The following is a 19,901-nucleotide window of genomic DNA, read 5'->3' on the forward strand; positions in this document are numbered from 1 at the left end:
TAAAACTTTTCACAAATAATAGTCAATAATTTTTTTTTTGCATTTCCATTAAGCTGGTAAATGGAACAAAATAATATGATTAGAAAACATTTTGCGCTCATTATAAAACACAATTTATTTAGTATTCTGATGTAGTTAAATGTGTATGGACATATAAAAACTAATTTATCAAATTGGTTATATGTGTAGATTATATTGTGTATGTATTGTAGCTGACAACCTGTGGTGAATAATAATAACCACAAATAAAAACCACAAAATATATAAAACTTTAAATATTTAGACACACCTACTGTTTTCCACACATATCCGAAAATAGTTTATATTAAGCTCATAAATATTGTGAAAAAGTCTTCTTAAAAGGACTGAACTGTTTTAAAAATGATTTTCGTAACCCAAGCTCTTAAAGAACTTCATTTATTGTCACTTCGCCACAACATTTACTCAGGCTAAAATTTCCCCCTTGGCCAGTGAGCATTTTGGCCAAAATGAAGCTCGTAGAGCTGTAAAAAAAAACAAATGTCTGCCCATTTTATGCATATTTTCACTGCTCATTAAATTCGCTTAACTACCAACATTTATAATTCACTTTCCCATCCGCTTCGCCTCGCAGTCTTTTTTTTTCTACTATTCATATCCTGGCTAACTTGAGTCTCCACTTGCCTCTTATTTTTCAGTTTTGCAACAAAGTTGGCAACCCATAAAAACGTTCTGGCCGGGAGTGGAGTGGTCGCAAATTAGCAGCCACATCAATTAAGGCGCCGAGTCAAACTTAATTAAAACGCGTGTTGTTGGCCAGACAACTTTTCGGTGGCTGTCAGGACTTAATTGAAATTTAACCAAGCCCTGGTGCCGGGAAACAAATGCGTTGGCCCTCGTCCCGTTTTTCAGGCTATTGTGCCGGGCCAAACTGCTGATGTCCTTGCCGCACTGATCGCCCACCGTATCGTACAGGGCACTACCATGCAACTGCAACAGCAACTGCTGCTGCTCGCGTTGATGTTGCTGCTGCAGCAGCAGCGGCAGCAACCATTGCTGGTGAGCAGTCAGTCCCAGCAGCAATTAGCCGGGGTGTCCGACGATGGCAGGTCGAACAGCACCGCATTAAGCGACAATTTAAATTTAACGCTAGTACCTGGTAAAACCGTAAAAGCCACTGAGCGACAGATGAGAGCTGCTGATGAAGTGGCAGCCGCACTCGCACCCACACCCACACTCGCGTCCAAGTTGCAAGTGACACCTGCCAACCAAATACTTTCGAGCAGGACGCCCTCGGGGCTCCTTGATGCTCCGGGATCAGCGACACATTCTCCGGAATCATTGGCCACCGGAAACCAGTCGGTGGAACAAAGCGAACTCAAGAGGATGGGGTACGCTGCAACTCTAGACGCAATCACAACAGCAACTGCAATTCCAAAAGAAGCAGCAGCAGGTGTGTCAGCAACAGCAACAGCAGCAGCAGCCGCAGTAACTGCTGTAGAAGCAACTACAGCAGCAACATCTCTGTCACCCGAGCAACACATGCTGCTGCCGCGTCCAACAGCTGGACAAATAGCACGGGTAAATGTACCAGCCACAATAGAAAAACAGATTGCACCAGCAGTGATTCCGAGCCAAATAAACATGGCAATATTGCCGGCGAAAACTAAGCGCATGGGGTCGCAAATGGCCAACAGGAGTGCTGACGGAGGCGATATAGAATTGAATACGAATGTCGCACTAAGCCATGACTATGTAAATGCCACAGAGGCGTGGCCAGCGGTGCCGACAGCTGCCAATATGGCAGCGATGGCAGCCACATCGACCATATCGCCGGCAATAACGAGCACGCCGTCCCGGATTAGTGGCAAGTCCGTGCCCACGCCCCGCCTACTGGGTTCTGGCAGCGTGGCCCAGATCCTGGCCAAGTCCCTGGAGAGTCCGCCCCCCTCCGCCACCACGTCCTCCGGTTGGCCAGTTAAGCACGCCGCCGTGCTCGAGGGCGACGTCATCCTGGGCGGCCTGATGATGGTCCACTCGCGCGAGGACAGTATCACCTGCGGTCCCATCATGCCGCAGGGCGGCATCCAGGCCCTGGAGGCGATGCTCTACACCCTGGACCAGGTCAACAAGCACCAGTTGCTGCCGAACGTCACGCTGGGCGCCCATTTGCTGGACGACTGCGACAAGGACACCTACGGCCTGGAAATGGCCGTCGATTTTATCAAAGGTAAATGATATTTTCATTGTCGCCGTTTCCATTGATTCGCTTGCATCTGGAAAAACATAACGAAATTGGTAAATCCTTAGGTATTTTATCTCCATTACTTAGTCATCTGAAAACCGTAATGAAATTGGTAAAGCTTTGGGCAAACTGTAAGTATTTTATCTCCATTACTTAGGGGAAATATGAAAAGTACAAACTCTACTAACAACTTTTTTAAACTTTACAAGCCATTTGTACTTTTCCGAATATTTTAATGGTCTTGAGTAAAAGTCTCACACAAACTTATGTTCCATAAGCTAATGGTTTCGCCGTATACGATTATATAGCTAAAGCCCATATAATTGGAGTTACATAATTTTTTTCTTCTAACAAACAGTCTTAATACACCATCGATTTCTATGTATATGTATGTATAGAAGGCAATGGCTCAAAAAAATCACTTCAGATTTGAAATTATAAATTTTATCTAGACGTCGGGTTATATGTAAAACCATTTTATAAGAATTTGATTTCTTGCTGTCTTTAATTTGAGAATTCGATATGTTTTATTTTTTCATTCTATCGTAGCTACACAATTAAAACAGTAGTAAAATAAAGGGATTTATACTGAGACTCTTGAAACCTAAACTTAAGACAAATAAAAATTATTAATTGATAATATATTTGCATTTGCCTTCTTAGATGTACTTATTACTCTGATTTCAAGCGACCTTCTTTATTTTTTTGTTTTAATAAGAAAGAGAACAAATTTTAAAAGATAAATTACCTAAAATGGTAATAGGGTTAGACTTAACGTTGACAAATATTTCTTTAGAAAAGTTTAACACTGTTTGAACAAATTTGAAACGTTAACGCTTAAAAATGTGTCCCTTTCATTTTTGCTTTTTCTGCCTTCTGGCTACATTTTTTGTATAAATTTCGCGTGTTATTTAGATTTGTGTGACAGGTCATAAATTAGCATACAGTTTTATTTCTGCTGGTATAATGCAAGCCATTCTCATTGGCTTAGCAAATGCAATTAATTTTATTCAAACGAATAAAGTAAAAATCTATTTGTCTATTGATTTCCTACTAAATATGAAAATAAATATTTTGACTAAGGGCGTTTTGTTATTTGACTAATTTCCCGAAGTATAAATATATACAAACATTTATTTGTTTTTTTATTTTTTTTATCTGCTAATAAAGGCATCAATGCATTGCTTTATTTTTGTGTAGCCCAGAAATTCATTAAACTGATGGCCATGTTTCTGAATAAAAAAAGGCCAGAAATCACAATTTTTACACATTTCGAAAGCCCGTCAATCAAATTTATTGAATGGCTGTGTCCAAACAAGCGATCTCCAAGGGAAAGAATATTTAAAAAACGCAGTTAAATGGCCTGAAATAAACGAGTGTGAAATGCAATGAAAAGCTCTGAAACGGTTTAAATTTATTCAAGTATTTGCTTTTCTTGTGAGTGGTAAATAAATTCCCTGTAGTACATCAATTTTCCATAAGCCTCTCAATAACTTCAACTGCTCATGGTTTATTGCAGGCTCTTGTGGTCATTCAGAATTCAAAAGATAGCCTTGTGCATAAAACCATTGCAAGCCGAGTATGCACTACACAAATTTAAAACGTAGTTTGTACAGCTGCATAGCCGAGTCAATAGTATTATTACCTTTAACAACTGTTGAATACCATTGTGTGGCACTTTCAGCTCCGATTAAAAAAGCGATTGAAAGTCTGTTTTTTTTTTGTTTGTATGCAAATCGTTCGCCAACATACATGCAAGTTCCCTGTTTAAGTTCAATCCAAATCAATTGTTGAAGCACCCCAGGAAAATGGAGTCACTTCTGTTTGTGAATCCGCCCACTTCCGGCAATATTAGTATTGACATATTCGAATCTAGAATTTCTGTTTGGCAAACAGTTTTGGTCAAAAGGAACCCTGAGGAGTTACAATAAAATGCAGAGCAATAACAAATTGAAATTAACATTTGGACTCTCTGAAATTTTCATTTCATTTTTATTAAGATTTTTTCTTTGCAACGGTCAAGTATGTAAAATTAGGCCTTAAATTACATTATGTACTGAAATTAATTATTGCCTTAAAGAAAATACTCTTTTTATATTAAGATGTAAGTTGGAAAAGCTGCCATTTGCAGTAGAAAAATATCCTATTTTTGGAGACAGAAAAATCCGTATAACAACGAAGAATGTTTTGTATACGTTAAGCAATCAAAAACGCCTTTCTTGCATTGCCCGTGGTATTGAGAATGGAATTTGAGTTGTGTGGAAGCTATGTAATGCCTAGCCTGCTGTATAACAGAAAATAAGCTTTTGTGTGGATTGGGTCCTGGCTAGAAATGCCAGCAATTTGGTTTGATTTTTGGGACTTCTTTTGGGACACTCGGAGAATAGCATAAAGGGATATCCTTAAAATCTATAAAATGCACATCACATCTATTTCGGGCTTTACGATAACCAATCTTGGCCGGCATCTTTGCCCTGGGACATTAAACCATTTGAAGGCCACTCAACATATAAATTGTTTATGCTGTCCTAAAGATTCTTTACGACCCACGATGCTCGGTGGTCATCATCTCATCCCGGAAAATCATCTTGGGCCGAATCTGTGCCGTAGCTGACCCAGTTACTTGTAAATTGAATTTTTATATTCGCCAAACCCGCGCGCCACTCACTTTCATATGATATCCGCAGGGCGGGTGGCCACGCATCCCCACGCATCAAAGGAGCCATCAAAAAATTTATCTCCCATGAAGCGGTGTGTCAACCCTGGACGTAGGGTGCCCTTTTTGCTCATATCGTTTCAATTCGATGGGAAGCCCCCAATCTGGCGGCTGTGTTGTTGCCACTTAATGGAATTTGCCGCTTATGCGTTCCGCATGCCGCGCATTATCCTTTCTATGCCTGCCAGGATTCCTCTGCCTCCGTTTCCTGCGAAACCGGAGCTTTTTGCCTTCTGCCTTCGGTTGAGATGCTGCTGCTTGTTTGCCTGAAAGTTTTTCCTGTCCCGATTTTCGGTGTTTTTTCTTCCATTGTCTTGCCTCGTTTTTGTCGGCGTTTTTCTTCCTTTTTGCGACTTCCCTAAGACTTTCGCACATATGTGGCTTTGTGCGTGCCTGTGTGTTTTGACTTTTAACCAGGATTTTGGGCGGCCTTTGTCTAGTTTCTTGTGTCTGTTTAATTTGTGTGCCTTTAAGCTGGCTAAGCTGAGAATTATATTCATTCCCACATCGGTTGACTTTTTACTCAAGTTCTGATGGGGATAATTGGTGTGTTTGTGGGCACACACATTTTATTGGAATTCTTTACTTTCGAGATTTGAAATTTTTGCCCTAAAATAACCTAAATTGATTCTGTTTAAGTTTTCAATTAGGATTTAGAGTTTCGCTGGGTTCATTTGGGAGTGCCGACCACTCAAAAAGTTCGTCCTGCATTTCTGGGATATCCGGGAAAAGTGTAGCTTCTTTTGGGCTGCAATGAGAGTTGCCAGATTCGTTTCCCTTTATCTGCCCCTTGGCCGAGGTACTGGTAACAGCAATAACGAGATATTGTTGGCTTTTTGAGTGGTTTCATTCGCCTCTTCAGTTTGCAGTGCTCCACCTCCAATTTTGGTGTTCTTTTGATGGTCCCACCTAACTATTTTATAGTTGCGAGTTGTTGGCCCTTCTGCTATTGCTATTCTTCCAATTGCCTTGCGGCAATTGTTGTATATCTCGGAACTAGAAGATTTACTTTATGTTGACTTGTTCTAATATAGTTAACAGTTTCCGCTGATTCTCAAGTTCTTAGAATAAAGATGTAAAGTAAAATGAATTCTATTCTATCTAATGTTTAGATCTTTTTTATAAGAATCGTAAAATTTGTATGAAATTTAAACCGAATTTTTGATGTTCTAAAAAATTTACAAGTAAAATTATCAATGTTACAATTTTTCATATATTTATTTTAAATTTTTCCTTTATAAATCAAGACTTTTGGGAAATTATAGCCTTAAAAGATTAAAAACTAAGAGTCTAGTTTGCTTAGAAACGGATAATGCTGACTTAGAATATATAAAGGTTTACATTATATATTATATTGACATTATATTGGCTAAAATTATAACATAAATATTATTACTTTTTGTGTCAAATTTTTCATTGCGTAATAAGCTTGTGAAAAAATTACAAACCCGTATATTCAAATTTTTTTTTTAAAGCTGTACATGTAAACCATGGTTTTTAAAAAAATATATTTGAAACTAATTTATTTTGAGATATAAAATTAGTATGAGTATGTAGTATGAAAGTTATAAGTTTATTTTAAGTTAAAAGGTTATTGACAAGTGAATGGCAGTGTGAATAACAATGTATTCCATTTTGAACGTCGACATAAAGGCTATTTATGATTTTAAAATTTTGAGTTCCCGTTCTAAATGGTATTTTCAGCAACAAAGTTTATGTTTTATGCAATGCCCAGTCGCCTGCACGAGAATCAATTTGGTGGAATTTTATGAAACCGCGCATATAATGGCGCGGATGGCAAACAGCGAAAAAACTAGCGACTCCATGAAAAGCCAATAGTTGTTGGCCGTAAGCGACGAACAGTCGAAACGAATTGTTTGTTGTGGGGGATGAATTTGGACGAAATAAAAGGCCGCAGACGGGTCCCTTTACCCCTCCGCGTATGACTGTATGCCAGTTATGTGGTATAACAGAAAAACCTTCCCCAGGCGCATGCTAACAAGTGTTTGTTCCATTCATAAATTCTACTAGCCCAGGGGCCGCCAAAGGACACGAAAACGAGCTGAGCCGAGTGGCGGCACGAAGGCGACTCAACTTTGCTACGCTTTTAGAACACCCCTCTCGTGTCCTGAGTTTAGCACACGGCTCTTGTTGTCCTGTCTGATATCAGTTAAATTTCAGTTGCACGCCGGTCCTTCGACAATGCAGACGCCCTCGGTACCTAATCAGCTCTGATTTCCATATCCTTATCGGACATTGTATTATTAACTAGCGTCGGGGGATTAATTACGAGTGAAGTGATGTGAATTTGTGAAAATTAAAAAACCAGACAATGGAACTCATCGATGCTGGAAAAACAAGAATAAAAATTAATTAAATATAATCAATTAAATTACACCAATAGAAATAAATGCTAATTTTGAACTGAGAATATTCTAAAGTGAATATATAAACGGATGCGACACAACATTTCAATATTTTATTGTGTAACTTATAATCATGTAGCTAAAAATATATAAACTAATACAGCGTTACAAAATATTAAAGAATAATAAGAAAAGATTTAAAAGTATTTGGTAAGACCTGAAATCAAAACCTGTAATCGCAAGTTTAACAAATCAAAGACTACTTAATTATATAAAAAACAAATAAACATAATAATTAACTATGCAAATATATACAAGCAAGAATAATTGTTTAAACCGACACAGCAAATTAAAAGTATTAAGTCCTTTAACCAACTTAACATGAAAGAATATAATCAGAAAACACGGCATTTCTTCTTATTGCTTATTTACTATAAGCCACTTGCTTTGAACCCCAATTAATTAAGTTGCTACTGCCGGCGCTTAATAAATCTGGAGACGTCTCGCCAGTGATAAAGATAAATCTGGCCGAGAGCCGAAACTAATTTCATTATCAAAATATAAACACAAAGTCTGTGAAGGAGAGACCTTGGTTAACCTTTGTGGGTTGTCGACTTTTGGCTTAGCCTGCTTTCGTCTAGGCAACGGAAAAAAAGGGACAAAACAAATATTAATTAATATAACTTCAAAATAATTTTTGAGGAAAAGTGCCGGACACTGGGAAATAAATCTGAGTACAAAAAAGATGAACAAAGTTAGTACTTATCTCAATTTTTTACCTTTAATTATAAGTTGCTGAAAATCGTTTGCAGGTCTGAAATAGGAAAAGTTTGATGGCCGTATCTGGAGTTTAAGTATTTTAATTAAAGTGAGCCGTCAGGGGAGTAATTTTCCGTTTGGTTTTTAAATTAAGTTCGCTGTCCAGAAATGCAAAACAAATGAACATAAAGTTAAAGCTCTTCGGGACTCGTTTTTGGACCAAAATGTTGAATTTATTCATTTGAAAAACATGCGTCGTGGGGCAGAATAATGCGAAGAAATTATTACACATACGACGTGTGTGCGGCACAGGTGTTCGGATAAATTTTGTTGGCGGGCTAAAGCAATTAGCAATATTTAGGTGTAATTGAAAAATTATGCAAAAATCACAGACTGACGGTAAGCCTTTGGCAGATAAGAGAAATGGGGCTCGAATGACGAGATGGAAAAAGCTTTAACACACCATGTGAGCCGTCAGTTGGCCATTTCCCGGAGTCCTGTTGTCACAGGATATTCCATTTCCCAGGCCAGCCTGCTGACGTTTTGTAATTTAATGTTCATTTATGTTTGACCCTCGTGTCACCCCATGAGCGTGTTTGGAAAATGGCATGGGGTAGTGGTAATTGCCAAAAGTCTCTGTCAGTTTAATTCCCCCGGGTTTGTCGGCCTTTAATGATAGTTTTGGGACCTGAGGCGATGGAACGGTGAAAGTGGAAGTGGAAGATACTAAGTCTCGGTCACGTAGCTCTGATGAATGCCCCATCCTGGATGTGGATGTCCTTCTGCCCGGTTTCCCAGCTCAGCCTGACCTTTGTTTAATTGCAAAGTAAGGCAATTAATAAATGAGTCTGGCAAATTCACAGCCAACAAATTACCTCTATTTTGGTCCCAGTGCTATTCCCATTCGTTTACGCTTTCGTAGTTTCAGCAGTTCACTCTGTTCTTCAGAGAGCTGGCACAATAAAATGTGAAAGTAAAGGCAAATATTTACAAAAAAGTAAAAAAATTGGATGAAAAATGGATCTTAATTTAAAAGTTTAGTCATTTGCTTAATTTTAACAGACTCTCCGGACAGCTCAGGCCATAAATGTGAGAAAAGCTGACTGTCGCTTTAAGCTACATACAACTTGAGTAATTGAATTTTAATGCGTTTGATAATTAATTTTCCGCAAGTTACATAAAAGTTGAAAATGCGAATACTTAGGACTGGCTTATAGTTTATTCATTTTACAAGCTGCTCTTGCACTAAGTGGAATGATATTGCAACTAATGAGCAGTGAGTGGCTGGGATAGTTGTTGCAAGAAGGCACAGCTAATTAGCAAACACATTCTTGAATTTCAAGGAAGCTGAAGTCAGGATTGCATGCTATTTCCATTGATGCTGCGGAGTCGTTCACATAAATAATTACGCCAGTCTTAAGCTGGCCGAGTGCACAATATTTAATGCGAATTAATGTCTCCTAATGAGCATGTAACCGTTCTGTCTGTCCACACTTTCCTATTAATTTATTTATGGCCCGACGGAGCCATAGAAGCGGAAACGCAAATACACTTTGTGCTCGACCTGTTGCCCCCGCGGACACGCCATTAATTCTCATGAGTAAAATAATTAGAAAATCAAATAGAAAAACACGGAGGTGGTTTTACGTCAAATGCTTTTGCGGCACTCGGGTTGCATCCCGTCGAGCGGAAGTGGAAATGGCACAACTGTGTTAAACTATAACTTGTGCGTGAAGTTAAGCAACGGCTGAAAGTTTTGGTTCAAATGTTACCAACAGTAGGGCGTGGCAAGTGCTAGTATAGAAGTTTGCCTTAGGGATTTTGCTATACGCCTCTCTATGGTAACTAAAAGTTAGAGTGCAACTGGGGCACACTAAAATAAAACACACTTTTTTCTTGACACTAACGATTTTTTAAAACTATTTTAAATCTTTTGTACATTCTGAAATATTCTGGATGGGAAAAGTTCCCATTTTATTTTTGTAATTTACAAAAACCCTTTAGGCAATTTTTTTTCCAAGTGCAAGGCTTAAAAGCAAGTGAATAAAGGTGCTGAAGCAGAGCTCAAAGTTTGCGACAAAGAGCACTAATAAATACAAGTTTGCAAACAAATTGTCGGCTTTGAGGGGATTTTCATTCCATTCATAGCCCTTTTCCTCATTGAAATGAACTCATTGGTTCGAGAAAACCTGTCAGAGCAACTTCGCTTTGACGAGTACAAATTAACGAATCGAAGGACAAAAGTTTTGCGGCCGTAAACTTTAATGATTCAACCCGATTTTACTTGGGAAGGCGGAAAAAGCGCACATGAATAGGTCAAAGGTAGTTTCTCAAGCTAGAGAGCAATCGGAAAAACTGTCGAGATTTGCAAATAGTTGCGAATTTCGGTCGTCATGTGGTTTCTGCTGTCACAACTTGTTTGCCAAGTCTCGCTAATTATGCAATTATTTTTTCGCATTTCCCTTACCGACTTTTTACGAGCTTTTTACGACACTGCGTAACTTTTGCCAACTGTGCAAAAGTTTTTTTATGGCGCCGCGAACAAGTGGTCAGCGATTTAATTTTAATTGTATTTAGATAAGATTTAATGGCGTTTGTGTGCAGAGCGAAGGCACAAAGTAAAAAGTTAATCAACTTTCTGAGATGCTAATTTGGCTGCAGCTTTCCCTGTCGCTCTCTCTTTTAATATATATTATTTGTACATTGTAAAAGTGAGTAATTTCAATGGCAAAGGACAATCCAGCCACAAAACACTGCGTGTGGTTAGTTCATATGTTTGGCTATGATATATTTTCACGGTGCCTGCACACCGAGCACAGTGTGTGCCATAAAATATTTAGTGCTTAGTTCTGTGGCCTCCACATGCGCATTTTCGGGGCTTCGTTCCACAGGATTACCGTGAGCAGCAGACAAAAAATAAATAAATAGAGAGCACTAAGCATGCTCGAAAATGCCAAACAATAGGCCTTGCCATATATATACCATGCCGTACTGTACAACGACAAGCAGCAATAATGATCTTTTTGTTACTCATGGGCATGGTGGCTGGCGGAGGCGTAAGGGGGCGTGGCAGTTGGGCAGAGCAAACAAGCATCGCACACACACGCACACACACACACATCCTCGCTGAAGTGCAAATACCCACTTGCACGCTCACACACACGCATAAGGCCAGCATTTATTTTTGTTTGTCATGACTTTGCGCTTTTGCTGCGAACAGAATGGGGAAAGCGGAAAGCAGCACGGAGAAAGTGGAAATGAGAAAGTGGCAGAGACAAACGGCAGCACACGCCATTTTTTCGGGGGCATTGTCTCTCCCTTTTTGTCCGCCGCTCTGTTTGCATTTGTTAGCATACAATTTGGCATCAGCACACAGGGCGGATGGATTATTATTTTGTCGCTAAAATCAACAACCAGTCCGCAAAGGCCTTTGACGACTGAGTGGGAAAAGGAACTGGTTCTGTAGTAGGTTTTCACTACAGCGTGCCTTTGTTTTTCCTAAAAATCCCACATATTGTTAAAATAAATGTAGATTTCGTATTTAATATTACAAAATAAAAAAAATTAGTAGTTTAACAAAGGAATATACAAATGCATAATAGGGTTTTAAAATCTCTAAAAGATATTAAAGGTATGTACCCATATATCTTAATTAATATTTTAATGTACTCCAGTTGGCTCTTAGTTTTAACTAGCATTGTATAGAAACAAAAACAATTGTATTTTGATATATATATATATAAATATATATGTAATACAATACATATATTTTTTTTAAATGTAACACTCTTTTTTGTAATATCCTAAAACCGTTTTGCAATGGGCTTTTCTCCCACTTAAATGCTTAATGTTTTCCGCTTTCGTGCGCAGCTAACCTTTGACTTACAAAATAGTTTATTCGTAACGCCCATATAAGGCTGTTATTAATTATGCCGTTGTGCTCGTGTTGAATTTTAAAATGGTAGACCCTAGATTACTTTAATTTAGGGCCCCTGGCGAGGGCAGTGGCCAAGGTCTGGCTGAAATATGAAATTATTTGCCGGCCATAAACACGTTTCCACGGTCAGGCGAATATGGCACACACACAGTAAGTAGGCAATGGATTTTTTCAATTTGCGTTACTTGCCAAGATGTTATGCAAGTCACGCGCCAATCCGCCCTGCACACGAACCTATATGTGTATTAATATATATGTACTCACGCATTTAGGTGCGACGGGAAGTGGGCGGCGGTAATTCACAATATCATGTGCTCAATGGGCTGTGAGGCTGGGGGGAATGTTGCTCTTTTGATTTATGCGACATTTCCACACATTTGCCTGCCATTAACATTTTGCTTCGTAGCCCGTCAGCCAGCAAGCCCTGTCGTCGTCCCTGTCGGCAGTGTCCTTGTCCTCGTCCTTGTCCTTTGTCTTTTGTGTGTCAGCAGCTCGACTCCAGATTTCGTCTTGTTCTCGCCCAGATTGAAATTGATTGGCAACTCCAACGGCAGATGCAGCATGGATGCTCATGAGCAACTAACTTTATGAGAAAGCAAACTCCTGTTTGCACAGCTTACAAGGAGTGACAGGAAGTGGATTTCATAGCAGGCGAACTACTGCATGAAGCATTGAAAGCATGACTGCTCTTGAAATTTCAATTTAAAAACTGTTTCCGTAAACAAAACCGAACAAATGCAATTTTATTTATGTTCTTTATTTTTATCATGTGGCTTCATGGCTGCCGAAATACCATTTTTCGGTCAGGTATCCACGGGGCGTATACTTAATGAAAACACAGAATTGTGGAATTCCTTTCGAGCAAATATGAAAGTATTTGGCTTCACTTGAAAACTAAAATATTGCAGAGCAAAGGCAAAAGCATAGCACAACAGACAGAGACTATTTCGGCCCTGCTCACCCACTCGCTCCGGGCCTCATATGAAAATGTGCCTGACTGCCGTTGAGTGGCTAGTTGCCTAAGTGCCCGGCTGTCTGGGTCCAACTTTCGAGCCTTCCCAGCACACATCTCTTCACCTCGAACACATGTACGGGCCATATTTGCGCCAAAAACTACAAGCCTAAGCAGCCGGCTCAGAGAGACCCAAGCCCAAGCCCAAGCCCAAGCCCAGCCATGCCCAGAAAACAGAGCACGAAAAGGTACTGGAACCCCCGAATAGGTGCCCCGGGTCAAAGCACGCAGAATGGCACAGTGTGAGGGCTAGGGGAAAAATTGAAATTTATATTTACGCAGCCCATAAATTTCTGGCTTTTCGGCTCGTTCGCCGCACTGTGGGCTAGTGCTTAGTTTGCTGTCAGTGTTGTGAAAGCTAACTATTTTCTAGCAGGGCTTGTAAATCATCACGCATGACTGGGCTATAAATGTATTAAAAGAAGAAAGATAATTAATGATCTTGAATATATGGTTATGATTATGAAGATACATTTGAAATTGTTAAGCAATATTTCTTCATTAAAATATTTAAGCATTGGGAAATTTAGGAATTTGTTAGGTAAATACAGCTTTCGATTGTGTGGACCCATAAACTCGTTAAATAAAGTCTGTTCTTAAAAATATTCAAAGAACTATGAAATTTAAATTTAAATAGTCAGTATTATAACATAAGTAGATCTTAGATCACTTAAAAAGTGCTTTTCAATCGAATAAACAAAACGTCTTTACAGAAATAAACATGAATATAACCTCTAATTACGTGACCATTTGAATTTGTTAATTTAATTTGTTTGTCTATTTATAAAAATATTGGAAGAACTAGGAATCAAGAAAAGCTGATACTCTTACGTATCATAAGTTACTTTTTTTGCACCTATTTGTTGGCTCATATTCTATTAAGATCACTAGTTTTTTTAGATTTAGAATCAGTTTTTTGATATTAAGTAACACAATTACAAAATAGGCTCGAAACTTTGTATGCAGCTTAAGCCCCTAGAACTTGCCACATATGGCATCTGGTTTTGTGGAGGACAGCACTGGGGACAATGCCTATTTGCGGAAGAGGGTGCGTTTGTGGACGGGGAGCTGACTAAGTTGGGGCCTGTCATGTTGCATAGCCCAACTTCTTGGCTAACCCACGCACGTCTGCCGGCGACAAGTTTGGGCCGGGCCCTTGTATTCCGTTTGTGCGTGTCTGCGGCGTGTAATCAAATTAAAAGTTGGATAAAGCAAGGAATTGCTTTTAAAGGCATTAGGCAGGCATCAGGTCTTTAATGTTTCATGTGATCATTAGGTGCTCCTCCCGCTGGCGGAGCAAATCTTTACAACTTGCAATCTTTCCCCAATTGACAGCCCTGCAAATGCGATGCTGGCACGCCATCAGCCAGCTGCCAGAAACTACATTGCTCCGCACTCGGATAATAACTTAATTACAGTTTTGTGTGCCAGTGAGGCGTGTGGGCTTTATATTTTGGCAATTACAGTGGGCAACGCTACACCTACACCTACACCTACACATACAACTGCCAGCCAGGCCGGAAACATGTGTATTATCAAATGCCAGTCATTAGGCGCCCGCCGCCCCTCGAGTGGTAATTTATCTCAAATGCTCTGCGGTCTACACGTGTACACAGACACTCCTGTTGACAGGTGATGGCGATGGTTGGAGGATGGTGGATTGAGGAGCTCCGAGCGAAAATAATTAAGCCCCGTTATGCGTAAAGCATGAACATCCTGAACTAGACAGCGGCAACGAGGCCGAAACATCGCCACATCGCTACATCCCGACAGATTGCCTAGTAACCAGAGATGGCAGCGTGACAACTGAAACTTTTTTGCTTTGACAGCTCTTGGGAAAAAGTTTGGATAGTGACATGTGAGCGCAGGAAGCTGCAACAGAATAAAATACGTTTTAAAAGTTTAAAAGGAGTGACAATCGCCCAAGTTTGATATATAATTTTATGGTTAAGTTTCTAAAAGGAAGCTTACGTTTTCATGGTATTAATTACGTATTTATATTTGTTTGGATGGTAGGAGATTTTCTGATTCTTTCAAAATTCAGTGGTTTCTATAGAAAGTGCTCTAACTTTATGAAGTGTAAAATATATTATTTTGTGTTAATCTTTATTCTTTACTATACACAAGTAGTTTGTGAATAACTTTTAAAATCTTGTTTAAAATCTTGTTTTGTCCACCATTCACCATTTTATCGCACATCTTAGCTGCTTTTTGGTTTAAATTAAAAACCAAATCAAAGGGCTTTTAAGTGACTGACCATCTTGTTATTTGAGCCAACTTAATAACAGCTATCAGGCTTTTGTGGGCCCACTCGGACCATCTCTAGAACAAGTGGCTGGAACGCTTTGCTCTCTCGGCCACTTTAATTGGTACTCGAGACCACGTTTATGGTGTCTGCTTGGCTTGCACTTTCGCCCGACGCCATTAGCCACGAAAGTTAACCGAATGTCGACTGGAGTTACCAACCACCCACCATTTTTGTGCCCTCTGCCACACGTTTTCCACTTTCGCTTTTAACAAGTGTGTGTGTGTGTGTGTGTGTGTTTGGCTAAGACGGCATTTATGCTAACATTTTCCGCCTGGAGTGTGTGTGAGCGATGATTATGCATATTTAGTGACGTCTGCGCCGGCGCCTAATTGAATATGTATTTGATGGTGATGTACGGGGATCTGAGGAGTGTGTCAAGTGCGACAGAGTGGTAAATTAATTGGCTTTCTGGTTGAGAATCAGCGTGCCTTGTTATTTTTAACTCCTTGCGCCAACCTCAAAGTGCTCAAATGGTTAAGCCGAACACAAGAAACATCCAGCAGAAAGCCATATATGTCAACCGCAGTACAAAATGCTGTTCAATAAGTTCAGAATTTGGTTGGAAGTTCATTGAGAATAATTCAATTAAACACCTTAGACATGCATTGCACATGTACAATTTCCGGAACTTTTAGTTTTCTAATGGGGAGTACAAATCGAAATGATCAAATTGAATTAAAATAAAATTCAAAATGTATTTTTTAATATTTAAATGAAATATAAAAACATAATAATTTTATATTTAAATAGTTTACTAAAATTGAAAAACGTCAGATTTAAAAAGCTCTTTTAGATTTAAAAGGCTTTAGCTCAAGTTAAATATGGATGATTTGATTTTCAGATATTAAAATCAATTCTAAACAATTCTAAGCAAATTTTAATATTTAAAACAAATAAAAACTGCAATGAATGAGTATAAAATATCTGGATTGACTACGTCTTTTTTACCAGTGCAACATTCAACTTGTGGTCTTTTGCAATAATTATTTTTCAACTTTTCTTCTATTACTCAGGTATCTTATGTTTTTGCAATCTTCATCTGCCTTTCCGTAACAATAGAAACAAGAAATTGTTTTTCAGCTGCAATTGGTTATCTACCGAAATCGAAAAAATCAAATAATAAAATCAACAATCCAAGATGTTTAAGCTGGAAACTCACAGCGAAGTGGGAATGGGTTTCCTATTTAGCCTGGTCTTAATTAGGGCGATCAGAATCCATCGAAGCAGGAACTGAAATTTAAGGGTTTTCGCTTCCTCTGTCTTAATTTTACGGTTTCAGCTGTAATCAAAAAAGTAAATTCAAGCTTCACTGAACTGAAGCTGCGACCTTGTCGCCTCCGCCTTTACAAATTTTATGTAATGGTAGGAACAAAGTGCAATTTGGGACATGAACGTGGAGGGTCTGAAACAAAACAAAAAAGAAGCCGGCATTGGGTGACACATTTGACCCTTTTTTCCAGCTACCACTTGGCGCAATCAAAACGGACGCTCGTGCAGCTGTTGTGACGCCTGCTTTCACGCATTTTCCTTAGATTTCCTTATTTCTAACTTGTTTTGCCTCCCTCTTGCCTTTATTGGTTTCATATTAAAATGGGCTGTCAAATGGCTTGAAAACTGCTGTCGTTTCTTGTTTTCCAATTGTGTGTTTTTATTTGCCGCTTGCATTCCGGAATTACTCGAAACCAAATATGTTTCGAGAACTTGGCAAAACTTTTTACAACTGAATAAACATGCATTTAATGTTTGGATTAAATTTGATGTCGACATTATCCTTGTCTGTTTGGCAGGATTTTGTGTTGCCATAAAACTTTATTTAATGGACTGTTCATTAAAGTATTAAATATCCTTAAAATAGTTGTTGTAATCGTAACTTTTGTTGTTTAAAATATTCAAAATAATTGGTTATTACTTACAAAAGAAAACAAAATAAGCTGCTTGCATTATTCATTTTATATTGTAACAGTATTTTGCATTGCAGAAAAAACATTTACAAAAAGAACACCCGACACTTTCTAAGCTCCTATTTCGTAGGGGCGAAATCCTTCTTTGGAATGTTTACTTGAACAAAATCCATTTTTTGTGTTTTTTGTCCGACCCTTTTGCGTAACAATTTAATGTGCTTAAAGAATTTCGACACAATTCTGGTAATAATATCGAAAATGGCGTCCCTTTTTCGGGGTGTCCTTTGAACCGAGCACGGAGTCAGCCCCTGGCGAGGTGAAAGGTCCTGAACCTGCAGTCCCCAGCTCGCCAATTATACCAAACTCTGGGCATTAACTGTGCTTAAAAACAGCTGAAGCCACCCACCCCGGAAACCTTTGTCTAACCGGCGGCTCTTGTGATGCGGCTATTAACGTTTTCAGACAACCACTACATGCAGCTGGCAAAAATCATAAGGATTTTACATATTTTCCTCCTTTATTCCACTTGCTTATTTATTTTTCCCTGTTTATCTGCTTCATCGTAAAAATAGAAATAAAAAAATTTATGCAGCGCTACAGTTTTTTTTCTCCGTGAGATTTTTTATGAGCCCGTCCAACGAGCTATTAAAAGCTGAATGCGGGGGAATACATATTTTGAAAATTGGCTGCCGAGCTCCAGGAGCAGCCAGGCAGGCTCAAGGTCGAGCTTTCCGGGTTCTGGACCTTTTTTGTAAATTCCAATACATTGAATTTTCCATAGACAAAAAGAGCGTGTTTAGCATGGCAAGCCGATTAAGGCCGGGCCCGTAAAAACCTTAAAGCCTTTAAAAGGCTTACCATGCTGGCCGAAGGAATGGCCAATAAATTTTACATTTAACGCGGCCCAAGGATGACACTTTCCGGTAAAAGGGGATGGGCAAATTTGTCCGCCTCCAGATGCTGGCAGTTCGCCTGTCTGCAGGACATTTTTATTTATGAGCTGGCAAATTATGCGCCATCAACGCGGACAATTAGAAACTCAATTGCTGTGCTGGGTCCCAGAAAACACCCCGTTTCCCATTTCCCATTTCCCTCGCTCTCGCTCCCCTCGCCCAGAAGACATTCAAAATGACTTGTCAGCCCTGGCTTAGCAAATAATTTTGCATAGTTATTGGGTCGCAGCTGGAAAATCAGCCCTTCAGCTGGAAAATATATATTAGAGGACAACATCTCTCAGGATAAAAGCGGAGAAAAAACTTTGTGAAATATCTTTCTTTGAAGACAAACATACTTTTTTGACCTTTTCCGAGAACTCTTCTTCTAATTAAATGTCATTTTGCAAAGCTTGTCACATTTTGTGAGTAAAAAATATAATTAATTAGCTGGTTGTGTCTTCAACAGATACTATTAGTTAAAAGCACAAAAGCAGAGATATGTTTTCATTGTGCCGGAAATAAATACAAAAAATGTCTGTATTTTCATGTTTTTATTCTATATTTTTTTTTAACGATTACTGTTTTTTACCTCAGGCTTTCCTAATATGCCAAATGTTTGGTTTTTTTTCCGATTATTAGTATCTTTAACTGACACAAATATTTTTAGCTTACGTGCGTGGAATATGTTTATTAAAATATTTTTGATTTATCCCAAATTGTATCGAATTTCTAGAAGCTTAGGTACAATATGTTCAAGCTCAATTTACTTATTTTTGCTGGCTAGAAATTTAACGAGACCGTTTTAATGATCTGACTTTACTGGCTTAAAGTCATTTACTTGCCTGGTGACTTGGTCAGAGCTCAAAATCATTTCATCACCTCGGCAACTAATTGCACATCAAAAACTTCGAATGGAAACTTGATAGAAACTTCCTGGCCGGGCCACAAAAACCCTTTTACGATGTACTAAATTCAACGCTCTGCAAGGTCTCCGGTCAACAACAATGCTTTCGCATGTCATAAAAGTTGGAAAATCAAAATGGCATTTTTCGACACCATCAAAATGACATTTCGGTGCAGCATGCTGCCAGTTGAGGACCGGAAAGACGGCAAATCCGCATGTGAGTCTGTGCTGTTAACTCATTAAAAACAGCCAAAAAACAAGGGACATCGTTGAGGCATGTGCATAACTTTGTTGCCATTTTTATTTGAGCCGCTCCGTGCCCACAGCCCGTTCTTGTCCTGGGCAACTTCCACATAATCAAAAGCGGTTTAGCTGCTTTCAAAAGATAAGCGTGGCTTATTGTGGCCCGCTCCCGCTCTTCCCGCTTTTCCCGCTCTTCCAGCTTTTCCCGCTTTTCCGGATTTTCCCTCAGACTCTGGCGCGAGGTTCTGGATGGGTTGACTGTGTGACATCCTGACTGTTTGTCATAATAATAAAAATGCCAATTTGTTTTATGGGCGACAAGTTAAGCTTGCCTTTGCTTCGCTTTGATGTTGATTTTTATATTATGATGTTGGATCCCCCATATCCCATATCCACATCCCAATCGAAATTCCCCGCTGTATTCAGCTTGTTTGTTTCTTGTTGTTTTGAACCTGGACAACAGACACGTACTCTCCTGATATTTATAGTAAATTCGTCTGTTTCAGCTGTATATGTACATATGCACCGTTTTCGGTCGATAGTCTTGTTTTCATTAAAAATAAAGTGGAAGCTCTACTAGTTAAGGCGAGGCGCGC

General features: G+C 39.1%; 1 protein-coding gene across 3 annotated transcripts in view; it reads left to right on the forward strand.

Annotated features, from left to right (window-relative positions):
• LOC108145355 (metabotropic glutamate receptor 2) overlaps positions 1-19,901 on the forward strand; it is a 94,583-nt gene that overhangs the window by 38,813 nt on the left and 35,869 nt on the right. For 2 of the 3 annotated variants that reach the window (XM_017270745.2, XM_017270746.2), the window contains exon 2: positions 678-2,209. In XM_017270745.2, coding sequence (XP_017126234.1) covers positions 964-2,209 — 1,246 coding nt within the window. In that variant the 5' untranslated portion in view covers positions 678-963. Of the gene's footprint in view, positions 1-677; positions 2,210-19,901 lie in introns of those variants that run through there. The other variant, XM_041709866.1, reaches the window with a different exon arrangement.

This window comes from Drosophila elegans, unplaced genomic scaffold (assembly GCF_018152505.1).
Source record: "Drosophila elegans isolate 14027-0461.03 unplaced genomic scaffold, ASM1815250v1 contig_520, whole genome shotgun sequence".
NCBI lineage: Eukaryota > Metazoa > Arthropoda > Insecta > Diptera > Drosophilidae > Drosophila > Drosophila elegans.